The following is a 13,981-nucleotide window of genomic DNA, read 5'->3' on the forward strand; positions in this document are numbered from 1 at the left end:
CTCCTGGAAATTCCGGAACGTGTGGAGCCTGCCCAGGCACGGAAGAAACCACGGAGGGAGACCTCTAATTACGCACTTACTCGCCTCGTCGGATAACTTCGCCAGACAGTGGTGGGGTCAAAGCCCTCTTTGACTTCTTTCTTTTCTTTGGGACTTGCCTGTGGACAACTTCTAGTGCGGTGAGGATCTTGGGCTTTGCAGCCAATCCCAGGACCTTCTTCTCAACTGGGATCAAGAAAATCGCACATCAAGGAGCTTGAAAGCCTCGAGGTGCATGGTGCAGTAGTCGACACAGGTATTCACGTCGTGGGTGCACTCGAGACACCAGAGGCAAACAAGATGCAGATCAATCACTGACATCTGTCGGTGACGGGCACCACAGGGCTTGAAGCTGGCCATCCTAGCTAACATCCTGCCACACCAGGAGAAAATCTCAAAAAGACACTGATAAACAGTCGAAAAATGTCAGTCAAAAAATGACTGGGGGGCGTGGCCAAGATGGCGGTGTAGGAGGACGCGACCTCGGCGAGCTCCTCCGGCCCAGGCCCCTGAGCACCTTATTCACTGCTGATCTCCCCCCATCGTCGCTGGCCGGCGACGGCGGGTGCAGTGGAGAACTAGCGGACCTTGCTGGGAGGAACATCGGTGCGCCAGAAGGCATCGTTGGCGGACTGTGGAAGCCGAGTCGAGACCTTCGAAGGCTGCGGCCCGACCGGAAGTGCAGTTGGGTCCGCCCTGCGCGTATACTCGAGCCTGAGGCGCCGCGCGGAGGCCGCCGGTGCGGCCTGGAGGGGAGTCGCCGATTGTGGCGCTGAGCGAAAGCGAACGAGGCAGCGAGACGTTGGGGCCCCGCCAAGAAGAACGGCCGCCTTCGGCCGTGGGTGGGACTGGTGCGGTGCCGAGGACCTCGGGGGGCCCTGCCGTCCCACCCGTTGACGCCAAACAGGAGGTGGTGTGTGCCAGGTGGTGCAACTCGGGCCCAGTGGGGTCTCAGAAGCCATTGAAGCGGCTGACCGCGGTGGCCGCGGTGACTTGTTGGCTCCCTGGTTGTGAGCGAGTTGGGGTCCGCTCGGGGAGCTACCTGCGAGGCAGCGTGCTACGGACTGTGGACGCCATTTGGTCTGGAGGCTACGCCCCACCGGCCTAGCACTGCGGTGGAGCAGGCAGGAGCTGACGCTCGAGGAGCACGAGGAGGTGGAGAACGGGTGCTGGACTGCACCACAGGAGCGGACGGACGGCCTACCCAGCTGGAGCGGTCACCTAGCGGGTAGCTAGGTGGTGTAGTGTATGCTACTGTCGCTGGTGGGGATTGCGCACTTCCATTCGGCGCCCAAGATGGCCGGCCACAAGGGGAACAGGAAGGGTGATCGCACCCTACCGGAAATGTTGAACAGGAGCACTGCACGGCAAGACCGCGGACAACCCTCCCCGAGTCGGGCTAGCAGTTCACAGGGGGCGAACGGAGGGGAGCCGCCAGTTACCAGGTCATTCCTTGAGTCGCTTTTTAGCTCCCTACGAGAGGACTTCCAGACTCTCAAGCAGGAAGTGGCGGGGGAGGTGCGAGAGGTCCGGAGAGAGGTTGATGGCCTAGGAGAAAGGGTCTCATCTGTGGAAGAAGCGGGACATGCCCGGGACGAGGAGCTCACACAGCTCCAGCAGGAAGTGGTCAGGCTCCGGGACCAGCAGATTGATCTACAATCCCATGTGGAGGACCTTGAAAACCGTTCCCGGAGAAACAACATCAGGGTTCGGGGCGTCCCGCTCGGAGAAGAGGGGGAAGATGCGGCCTCCTACCTGCAGGATCTGTTCCGGGAAGTCCTGGGTGAGCCGACAGACTTTACTCTCAGGATCGATAGGGCACACAGAGTGGGCCCACGACGCAGAGCCCCGGCGCCTCCCCCCGATCTTCTGGCCTACCTGCCGGACTATCCCCTGAAGGAACGGATTCTAAGGGTGGCTCGCACTAAGCCCTCCTTGGAGTGCAGAGGCCATAGGGTAGCCCTCCTTCAGGATCTCTCAGTGGTCACCCTACAGAAACGCAAGTCCTTTAAAATTGTGACTGACTTCTTGCGGGAGCATGACATTCAATATTCTTGGGGCCACCCTTTTCGTATTATCTTCCGCTGGAACGGAATACTGCATCAGCTGCGCTCCCTTCAGGACACCTGTACTGTATTGGGCATCACGGCGACTGAAGAAGATGCCCCCACTCCACGCCGTCGCCGGATTACCAGGGATGGCTGGCATTCGGTCCCTGGCCGCAGGTCTTCGACTTCATCAGTGCGACCGGACTCGCCTACTATCCGGGCTGACATGGATAATGCCGTGCGTGAGGTCGCTAGAGAAACGGCGACAAGAGAGGTTGCCTTGACCGCCTAGGACTTCTCCGGGGGGAGATCGACATCGCTTCTTCTTTTCTGAGCTACAGGTTTGGGGGCCTGGGGGGGTGGGGGAGCAGGGGTGGTGTAGTGGCTGGACGTCCACTTTCGAGACTTTTCTATAGACTTGCCTTTTCGGGCCGGCCTTGGACAATGGTTTCCTGGACTCCTTTCTTGGGGGGACGGGGACAGTGTTTTGGGTTTGGAAGGGGTTGTTTTGGGGTGTTGGGGTACCGGGAGGGGTCGTGGGAGTTGGGTGGGGGGGGAAGGAGTTGTCCAGTGCGCTGTGCTAGGGTTGGTTGCTTTGCCTGAGTTTTTCCACCTTGTCTTGCTCGGTGACGATGGGGGGGCGCATGGGGAGGTGGAGTGTGGGGTTGGCGGGTGTGTGATGGAAGACCTGGTCACATTGGGACTGGCGGTTGGTACTAGGCTGCGCCGCGCAGGGGGGAGAGGCTTTGTATACTGTTTTTGGGAGACTGACTTGCGGTTTGAGTTGGGGGGAGGGTGCCCGACTACTATGATCGCCACGCCGGACACTTGCGCCTTTCCACACATTTCCTACTATGCCTCCTCATACCTTTAAGATCGTGACCTTGAATGTCAGGGGTCTGAACAATCCCGTTAAGCGGCGAGTGGTGCTTTCCCTGTTAGAAAACGCCCAAGCGGACATATACCTCCTTCAGGAAACCCACCTGTTACCACAGGACACACATAGGCTACGCTCTTGTAAATTTCCGACGCAGTTCTTCTCTTCCGGTACTACCAAGACGGCCGGGGTGGCGATCCTAGTGGCTCGACATTTCAGGGGGGAGCACATCCACAAATTTGCAGAAATTAAGGGGAGGATGTTGGCACATAGGTTTCGGGTGGGGGGCATTACATTCACGATAGGCTCCCTTTATAGTCCCAATGATAAACAGAGCGGTTCTTGCAGTCTGCGGTCGAAGAGATTTCGGCCTCGCCGGATAGGCATGTTATCCTCGGGGGAGACCTTAACATGGTCTTTGATTCGGTTGTCGACAGGTCGGCGCAGCGCTCCCCCGCAGGTCGGGGAATTCTCGGCTGGTTGTAAGGCCAGACTTGCGGAGGTGGACCTCCAGGACCTCTGGCGTCATACGCACCCCGTAGACAGGGATTACTCCTACTACTCCCACAAGACGTACGCGAGGCTTGATCACCTCCTGGTCACCTCACCGGTGCAGGCCCTGGCGTCTGCCGTGGACATAGGGGTTATTTCCTTGTCGGATCATGCCCCTGTTGTGGCCTCCTTTTGCGTGCCGCCGTCTGCCGCCCCGGCGAGGGTCTGGCGCCTCCGGGATACGCTGCTTCACAGGAAAACGGTAACGGACCGTATTGAGCAGGTACTTAGTGATTATTTGGCACACAATGATAACGCAGACACCACCAGAGCCACCCAGTGGGCGGCTTTGAAGGCGGTCCTCCGGGGAGAGTTCTTGTCAATCTCCGCGGCCGAAAATAGGGAGCGCAAGATAAAGAGGGATGAGCTTACTGACAGAGTCCGGGAACTGGAGTTGATCCACCGCAGAACTGGGGCTCCGAGGATATGGCAGCAGCTTAAAGAAGCAAGGAAACTTCTTGCCGCCTTAGATGTGGATCGGGCGGAATATGCGGCCCTCCGACTGCGCCACGCTTTTTATACTGGGGGGGGATCGCTGTGGCAAACTTTTGGCCAATAGACTTCGGGCCACTAGGCAGAGCCAGTTGGTGAAAGAACTCTCTGACCCCACGGGCGGTGCAGTAACAGACGATGCCTGCATCTCAGCCGCGTTCCGAGGTTTCTACGGAAACCTCTACGCGGGTGACCCGCCGGATGTACCGGCTATGACCTCCTACCTGGACTCAGTCACTCTGCCCTCCTTGGACCCCCTACAGGCGGACCATCTGAACAGGGCCATTAGCATAGAGGAAGTAGTGACAGCCATTGCCAGACTTAAGCACGGCAAAGCTCCAGGTCCCGATGGCTACTCGGCCCTCTTCTATAAGACGTTCTGCGGGTCGTTAGCCCCAATCCTCACTCGTCTCTTCAACTCTTTTGCGGAACCTTTAGCCATCTCGCCTGACCTCCTGCGGGCTTCTGTCACGGTCATCCCCAAACCGGGGAAAGATCCTAAACACTGTGGATTTTATAGGCCGATATCTCTCCTGAATGTCGACCTGAAACTCTATACTGGGATTTTGGCACGCCGCCTGGCGCTCCATCTTCCCGGCCTTGTCGACCCGGATCAGGCGGGTTTCGTTCCGGGGCGGCAGACGGTGGATAATACAAAACGGGTGGTCCACCTGCTGGAAAAGGCCTCCCGGATTCCGGGTGAGAGAATGATGCTCGCGGTTGACGCAGAAAAGGCGTTTGATCGCGTGCATTGGCCCTTCTTGGAACAAGTGCTGGTGAAGGCGGGTATTGGAGAACGGTTTCGCACGATGATACTCAACTGCTATAAGGAGCCCTCCGCGGTGGTCCGGGTTAACGGCCACACCTCCACGGCCTTCCCCGTCGAGAGAGGCACCAGGCAGGGCTGTCCACTTTCGCCCTTGCTCTTTGCTCTCTACATGGAGCCGCTCGCTCAAAGGGTGCGGACGCGGCCGGCAGTGGAGGGGAGGGGATACGGATGGGGGGGGGATTTACCCATGCGGTCAGTCTCTACGCTGATGATGTCATCTTCACATTGGCTACACCCCAGACATCACTTCCGGCATGTATGGAAGAACTGGCAGCGTTCGGCACGGTCTCGGGCTTTAAAGTAAATATGGGGAAGTCGGTGGCTTTGGATATCTCCCTGGCGCCTGATACTAAGGCATATTTGCAGAACAGGTTCCCGTTACTTTGGTCCTCAGAGGCGATACCATATTTAGGGATTCAGATTGCCCCTACGTTGCCAGCCATGGTCTCAGCCAACTACTTGGCCTTGGGTGCCAAGATCAAGGACGAGCTAGGTCGCTGGAATCGCGGCATTCTTGCCTGGTTGGGTAGGATTGCTGCCGTCAAGATGACGATTTTGCCACAAGTGCTCTACTTATTCAGGGCCCTGCCGCTGCTGCCGCCGAAGGGGTGGATACAGCAGTTGCAGTCGGACGTAGCCCGTTTCATTTGGCAGGGGAAAAAGCCTAGGTTACGCAGGACCCTCTCCCATTTGTCTCCTGACGCTGGAGGCCTAGGTATTCCCAACTTCCGTAAATACTTTCAGGCGACGCAATTGCGGTACTTGGTCGAATGGTGCAGGTGGGAGTCGGATAAGCATTGGCTTTTCCAGGACCAAGCGGTGGAGGGGCGGCCTCTGCAGAAGATACCGTTCCTGCACCGGTCCCACCGGCCTAAGAATCTCTACGCCTCTTTCATTACTAGGGTACCTTTGCGGGTCTGGGATGCGACCTCCCTTAGATATGACCTCACCACATTTCCTTCGCCGCTTTCGCCACTAGTGGATAATCCTGCCTTCACCCCTGGGATAGAGAAGGGAGCCTTCACACATTGGCGGCAGGCAGGATGCAGAGCATTATGTCACCTGTACGGCCCCGAGGGTGTCATCCCGTTCACACAATTTCGGCTGGAATTCTCGCTCCCCGAAACGGAGAGACACCGTTATATGCAGGTTCGGCATTGGGCCCTCCAGCCACAGGTGAGGGATGTGGCGGATAGGAGGCTCTCACCGTGTGAGAGATGGCTGTTGACCCGTACATCGGACTCGAAATTAATCTCGGACCTGTATAAGTTTTTGCAACTACCTTCCACACACTTCCACAATCCAGGGAGGGTTCGATGGGAACGGGAGCTTGGGAGGACACTGAGCCCCAAGGACTGGGACCACATATCTTATAGGGCGCGCCACTCAGCATATCATATGGGCCTCACTGATACTTTTACTAAAGTGTCCACTTACTGGTATTATACGCCTGAGCGGATCCATGAGTTCGACCATAGTAAGACAGACACATGCTGGCGGGGGTCCGGACAACGGGGTACACTCACGCACATTCTCTGGGACTGTCCTCTCTTAACTGGCTACTGGAAGGAAGTGCTGGATGAAATTGATTCTCATTTCGGCATAGAGCTCCCGCGCTTCCCGGCATATACCCTGCTAGGACTCCCAAACGATCTAATGTATCCCCTTAAGTCCAGAAGAGGCAGGCAGATCGCCATTGCACTCGGCTTTGCCGTTCAGAATATCTTGATATACTGGCGTACTGACACAGTACCCACGATAACGGGCTGGCTCCACAGACTTTGGCACGTGCTGGGTATGGAGAAATTGTCTTTGGTGGTGGCTGGGGATGTAACGCAATTTAATGAGCTGTGGCAACCATTCCACTCTCTGCTGCTCACAGAGTTCCGGGAGCTCACCTGCCCGAGGTACCTTCGCCTCCTGCGGCTTACGAGCCCGCTAGCGCCAGATCAGTGAGAGGGATGAGACCCTCCTCCCCAATTATCTATAGCTTTGGGAGATAGGCTGTATGCTAGTAGCACACTGGACTGTGGGTGTGTTGGGTGGGGCATTGGGACGTTGGGGTGGCGGGGGACGTTGGTACTAAAATGTTGTGTCATGCCGGACTGTCGATCCTTTTCATTTGCCGATCTTATACTGCTGTATATGAGACTGGATGTGTCACGCTGAATAAAATACTTTAAACACAAAAAATGACGGGGGAGAGCGCTCTAGATTTGCGCTGACTGTCGCAGAAAGAATTGATGTCAGCGCGCCGGGGTGGTGCCTATGTAGGCACTACACACACGTCACTTAAGGTGCAGACAATGCAAAAAAATGCAGTGTCAAACAATGTCAAGTACCGGCGCGCAGGTGTACTGCTCATGTAAAAATATCTGTATCTAGTTTGATTCCTGGGGATATGCAGCTAGAAGTCTCAATCAGATATGTAAAGCCACAGAACCTTAAGATGGGGTGCTTTAAATGTCACATGATCAATATACAAAAATCCTCAATGTCATCCTTTTTATTAATATATTTGTATTTTTGGAGTACTATGGCACAGTTGAACAAGTTGTTTACCTTCGCTAATGGCTTTTCTGGTAAAGGCAATATCTAGCCGCATATTCCTTACCTTTAAATTTCACCAGGCATCAGACTGCATGCAGGAGATTTTTCGTGAGCAGCACACATGCGCCGGTAGGTGTCATTGATCGCCTCTGTGTGGCGCTCCAGCAACCCACAAAGAGTTGGTCATCACCCGGGACTCCCTTGTGCAGTCAAGGTAGAACGACAATACTCTTTTAGAGGGATGAGGAGAAACGTAGAAAGTGGGAAAGGTGACAGATTGGCTCACATGAAATGGTGTTACCACCTGTGGCAGGAAAGAGGCCTTAGCGAATGCAGAAATGGTGTTACCACCTGTGGCAGGAAAGAGGCCTTAGCGAATGCAGGAGGTCTGTCATAGCCTGGAGGTGGGAGAGAGACAACAGCCTGGGGCGAGCCTGCCTTAGTAGCCAGTCGTCGAGGTAGGGGAAGACTGGCACCCCTGATCTACACAGATTAGCCGCGACCCTTAATGAACACCTGAGGAGCACTGGTAAGGCTAAAAGGGAGCACAGTGAACTGAAAATGCTTCCGGCCTACTGTAAACCACAGGTAACACCGATGGGCAGGCAGGAGGGGAACATGAAAACAGGTGTCCTGCAAATCCAATGCTACCATCCAGTCTCCTACGTGCAGGGCAAACAATACCTGAGCTAATGTGAGTATCTAGAATTTCTCCTTTTTGAGGAAGTACTTGAGGGCTTGGAGATCTAGGATAGGACGAAGGCCCCTGTCCTTTTTCGGGACCAGAAAGTAGCGGGAATAGCAAACACAGCCTACTTCTGGCACTTGAACGCTCTCTATGGCCCCCTTGCCCAAGAGAGGCATGACTTCCTCCCAGAGCAGGATCATATAATCCTCAGTCAGCCAGTTGTAAAATGGTGGTATGGAATTAGGGGTAGTCTCGAAGGGGAAGGAGTAGCCCCTTTGGGCACTCTGCAGAACCCACCTGTCCGATGTTAGGGACTGCCAGTACTGGAGGTGACGGCAGATCCTGCCACCAAATGGCCGCTCATAATCTAAAGTTTAGGGAAGTTTGGAGGCTGCAGCTGCTGGGGGTGGCTGGACCAGAGCGATGGCTACCCGACCAACGAGGCTGGTAGGAACTGCGCACTCGTCCACACAGAGGCCAGGAAGCTAGCGCCGCTTGGTGTTCAATCCTAATTCTATTGAGAGATCTAGTAATTGTTGCTCGATGTAATGATGCGGATGTACCGTAAACCTAAATATCAAACCTGGGAGAAAAAGAAAAAAAAAGGCAAATGGGGAGGGAAATGACAAAAAATAAATACAACACACACAATTTGTGCTGCTATTAAAAAAAAAAAAATACCTCAAACATTCTAATAATCTCCTCATGCAAATACCACGTGAACATACTTACATTTAGCATTGCAACAGTAAGTAAGGCAACCAGGTGGCTCCATCATCAGGCCAAGCGACTGCATCAGATCAGCTCAATGTCTTCATTATGAACACAACCATATTTGTACCAGTCAATATACATCTTTGCGATGCATTACTCCGATTTACTCCTGTGGGCTTCAGACCCAGTATACTGCATTGTTCCTCATGTCTTGCAGCTACTGTGGGAATCTTAGTGCCTTTTTCACCATCCAGAACATAGCATGTGTCTTTATCGACAGCGGAAGCACCAACTGCCGAAACCTTCAAATGTGAGTTGTTTAACATGCATAACTGTACATGTGGACTGTGGCTTGAACTGTTACTGTAAATGTGCCACAACTTTCCATCAGACATCAAATGGCTCTAAACAGTACCATAACCGACGCTTGTAGGTGTCCAACCTATAGTGACACTAACAGGTAGAGTCGGATTTCACCTGTTTTTATGTGAAGCCACAGATTTAATTTTCACTTCAACTATTCTGTATTTGTTTTCATACTAATTTAGCACCAATCCGTACTTGACCCTATATAACTTATACTTACTGCTTAATTTTCTTGCTGCCAGGGTCCACCTTGTTAAAGTAAGAATTTGTCAAGTTACCATTTTGCTGCAGAATGCCAATGTCCCCAAACAGACTCAGCTTCTGAAGATTTCTGAAACACAATTAAGTACATCTTAAGCGACAAGGCAGCCACAATTTACATCTAAAATGCATTTATGTCCAAAATAGACTCCTTCAGCTTTTAATCACAGAAAACGTACATTAAACAGAAGCAAACATTTTGTAATGGCATGGAATAGGCTAACTGTCCGAACAAAGGGTGAGCAACTGGGAAAAATCTATAAAATAATATAAATTAATCAAAACACTGCATCATACCTTTCAGTCAGCGAAGGTGTCACAAGGTTTTACAACCTTTAACTATCAGTGACAAAGGAGAGGGCTCTGCTAATTTATGCTTTAATTTAGCTATTACCATATCATTGAAAAAACGTTATTTGGTCTTAAAGGGGCTATAAAAGTACATGATAACATCACTGTATTCATCAGACAATAATAACAAAGTGCATCAATATTTTTAAAACAAAGTCAACATAAAACAAGCATTATCATAGCCAATAAGTCTCGCCTTTGGGACCTTATAAGTGTTTAGCCATGCAACAGTTGTATAACTAAATACTTATACGGTTCCAAAAGCGAGACCTATTGGCTATGATCGCGATCGAAAGCGAAAGTAATCGCGGTAAAGCGCGGCGCGCGCGCCCGCGCACATACTCTGTAGCTCTAGGCTGGCCTGGTAGCATTTTTTGGAGCCCTCTCAATAAGTCTCGCCAGACCAGCGCATGCGCTGGGTCAGGCGAGACCTAAAAAACGAATACAAGACAGTACAATCAAATAACAGGTCAAGACAATTAATTCCTGTACTATACATAGTTAAAATCAAAACTGACATGGTGCAAATCAGCCAAATGTAAAAACCATCCAGGCAAATCATGGCCAATACAGAACATTCTTGACTAAGACCCCTTAAAACTGCATCAAAGAAGCAACAAATCACATTAAAGTGCATGTCATTTGGGTATATCTAGCCTTACAAGGCATAAAACAATCATGCAGAATGTTGTGGCATCAATAAAGTGCATACTAAATAACAGATCAGGTCAGCCCAGACCCCGAATCAAGCGTCTTCCTCAGCCTCAGCGACAAGGCCAACAAGAGGCAACAGCTTAAGACGTGAACATCTTGAAGTAACTTAAGATACAAATAAGCAGGATTAACCTGGACAAATTAAGGGATTTTTAACAAAAGGTACAAAAAAACATTTTACAAGATCATAACAAGCATTTACAATGCAATGGTCTCGGCCTTGGTAAAGTTAGAGCTATTGGCATTGCTCATGACATTATTTTTGTTTATGTGTTTGTTTTTAAAACATTTAAAGAAACGGCATTGTCATGAGCAATGAGCCAATAGCTCTAACTTTAACAATGCAGAGACCGTTGCATTTAAAGAAACGGCATTGTTATTTACAATGTCAATAGCTTAATCACTCTCAAAAGCGAGATTTATTATGCGAGCATTATTTGGGAAGTTTGGCAAACCCATAATTATGAGGAAAACGCTGCAGCATCGCAAAATGCCCGTGGCCCAGACTAAGATGCATTAAGAGTATTTGGATCCCATGCCCATTCCTTCTTTGTCCTCTCTGCTGAAACTGCTCTCTGAAGTGTCAAATTTTATTAATACTAAACAAAAATCGCACTACCGTGCCAGGGCCAGACTTGGCGTTGATAATGATTGTTTAAAAAGGGAACTTTGAAAGGATACGAACTTGAGCAATTCTGTTTTCAAAATACAATAGAACACTGTAGAGGCATGCGTCTACCGACTGTTATATATAATTTGGGATATATTTCTTAATCTGTCGAGTTCAGCCACTGCATGATTATATTGTTGTCTCTTTTTGAAACTCAGGAGCAGTAACATTGTCGTGGTGTCACTAGGGCTTCAAGTGGATGCTTTCTCAATATTATATACAAGCCACAGTTACTGCTAATTTATCTTATGCAACTAACAACGATTGACAAAGCCAATAGTCCTAACTTGTTGTAGGTAGCATGTTACTTGCTGTATCAATATGCCTGGTTGCAATGACAAAAGAGACAGCAAAATACAATTCGTATCGACCCGGCGCAACACCGTCCCCCACCCCCACCCATGTTTTTTTATCCCACTTAAAGCCCTGGGTAGGATACTCAACAACAGGGCCGAACTGGAACCCCAAAGTAGGCCTGGGAATTATGTCGGACCAGCTGGAGGGTCATGGGGGAACATTAACTAGCAAGTCGTCAAATAGCAAAGGAAGCCAGCGCCGGGCATTTTACCACTTTGTACTATCTTACCAGCTAGGAGGTGACTCGCTGGTCTCAGGCCCCCTCAATACATCGTGCCACATCTGTTACAAAAGCGAAGTGTTACGATAACGTGACGATATCACTGCCGCTGTCCCACCACATCTGCAGAAAATCGGCCCCTTCTAGGCTCCTCCCTGCATTGTTTACAAGATGCGACGGGTGCAAGCGCCAGCCCCCTTTCGAAAGAAGCGGAGGTCAGTAAACAAGAGCTCTGCATTGAACGGAAAGGAAATGTGTTTATGCCTAACCCTTCCACCCAGCCCGTGGGAGAACCCTTTTAAATTGTGGTAGGAGTCACCTCAACCACAGCTGCCAATTGACTCCACGTCATAAGTGAAACGTTTCGTAAGGTTTGGTTTTTTAGCCAAAAACCAATGAAATTCTTAGATCGAATTCTTTTAGCCTTTACTCAAAGATACTACGAGCTTCAGAATGCCCCCCCCCTCCAAACCTGGGTGGCTTAAGGTGTCAACATTTGTAAAATGCGGGGCCGCACATCTGCACGTTGGATTTCAAAGTATGTAATCCTCCGAAATGGGAAGAATTAGCACTAATTATATTGCATGAATAATAAACCTGCATTTACATTGCTTTTATTCTGAAAGGCTTAGGTGCTATATAAAGGCATGCGTGAGAGCCAGTCAGCTGTATTTAGAGAACACGCGTGCCAGGTCAGAGGACATGCCTGAAAACGTGTGATCGTAGGCAGAGTTTCGTTTCCCTGCAGTGCCTCTGCCCAACACTGGTGTGAAATGGGGAGAGGATGTGGCGTGACGATCAGCGCTGTTGACTTTGGTGCTGGGGGGGTCGGTTTCCATTCTCGGCGTCGGCTCAGCATTCTGGGCAAATCACTTAATCTCCTCCCTGTGCCTACCAAAAATGTATTCGTTTTTGTGTGACATAACTGGTGCTCATGTAAAGGGCTCCCAAACCTTCGGGTCGAGCTAGCGCGATATAAATCTTCAACAAAAAAAGTGATATTTCAGTGTTCAGTAAATGGATAAAAAATAAAACCAATACAATGACACTAAGGGCTCACTAAAGTAAACTCCTGGGTTTCACGGGGAAAATACCGTGGCACGTTGTTTTCCAGCACAGACTCGCTCGCCCTGTAGAAAAAAAAAAAAACATTTCCTTCAAGCACATCCAAGGGGAGGGCGGGAGGGGGTTTGATTTTTATTCGACTTGCTCGAGGACACTGTAGGCTGTAAACAACCAAAAGCTGGCCTCAGCCAACCAGGGGAAATCCCAGCATACCGGTGCAGTCACTGTGGTTAGGGAAAGCACCGCTCCTCGCACCTCAATGGCTGCATCTGTTCATGGAATCCAGGCTTCTTAGCCCATGGCAGGCAGCAGCGTTAAGCATCAGCAGAGTTTCGTTTCCCTGTAGTGCCTCTGCCCAACACTGGTGTGAAATGGGGAGAGGATGTGGCGTGACGATCAGCGCTGTTGACTTTGGTGCTGGGGGGGTCGGTTTCCATTCTCGGCGTCGGCTCAGCATTCTGGGCAAGTCACTTAATCTCCTCCCTGTGCCTACCAAAAATGTATTCGTTTTTGTGTGACATAACTGATGCTCATGTAAAGGGCTCCAATACCTTCGGGTCGAGCTAGCGCGATATAAATCTTCAACAAAAAAAGTGATATTTCAGTGTTCAGTAAATGGATAAAACCATCAAATGTAACGTAAAACCAATACAATGACAGTAAGGGCTCACTAAAGTAAACTCCTGGGTTTCAAAAAGGGATATGTATAATGTAGAATCTTTTTTAAAAAAAAGGACAGAACACTACAGGCTTTCAGTGACACGGAGTCTGTTTTCAAGCTAGGGCACCAGAAGACACCACCGCCTTTCTCCGAGGCGGAGAAGAACTGCCTCGGAGAAACGCAGCGTCCTTTTCGGATTCGGGGGCGTGTTTTGCTGTTGTCTCCTCCCTGAGACTTCTCGCAAAAAACACGCCCCCCGATCCGAAAAGGACGGGGCATAATCGGAGTGACTGGACCTCTTCTCCAGTGGCTGGCCAGCATTTAAGAGGACAGCCAATGGAGAACAGGAGAGAAGAGGGGCGGGTGCAAGCCCCTCTTCTCAAAGACATTAAATCTCCGGACTTCCGGTCTGCCGACCGGATGGTCCCGAGACCTAAAAACCACACAAGAACATAAAATGCACAAGATCCTAGGCAGAACATTTATCACATGTACAGGGTCTCAACTGCGCATTCCCAGTAATAAGC

The 13,981-nt window shown here is 50.8% G+C and overlaps 1 protein-coding gene across 1 annotated transcript in view; it reads right to left on the minus strand.

Moving 5' to 3' along the window:
* Nucleotides 1-13,981, minus strand: part of FBXO33 (F-box protein 33) — a 112,046-nt gene that overhangs the window by 56,359 nt on the left and 41,706 nt on the right. The window contains exon 2 of the mRNA XM_085626935.1: nt 9,376-9,486. Coding sequence (XP_085483061.1) covers nt 9,376-9,486 — 111 coding nt within the window. The remainder of the gene's footprint in view (nt 1-9,375; nt 9,487-13,981) is intronic.

Source organism: Triturus cristatus, chromosome 9 (assembly GCF_964204655.1).
Source record: "Triturus cristatus chromosome 9, aTriCri1.1, whole genome shotgun sequence".
Classification (NCBI taxonomy): Eukaryota; Metazoa; Chordata; class Amphibia; order Caudata; family Salamandridae; genus Triturus; species Triturus cristatus.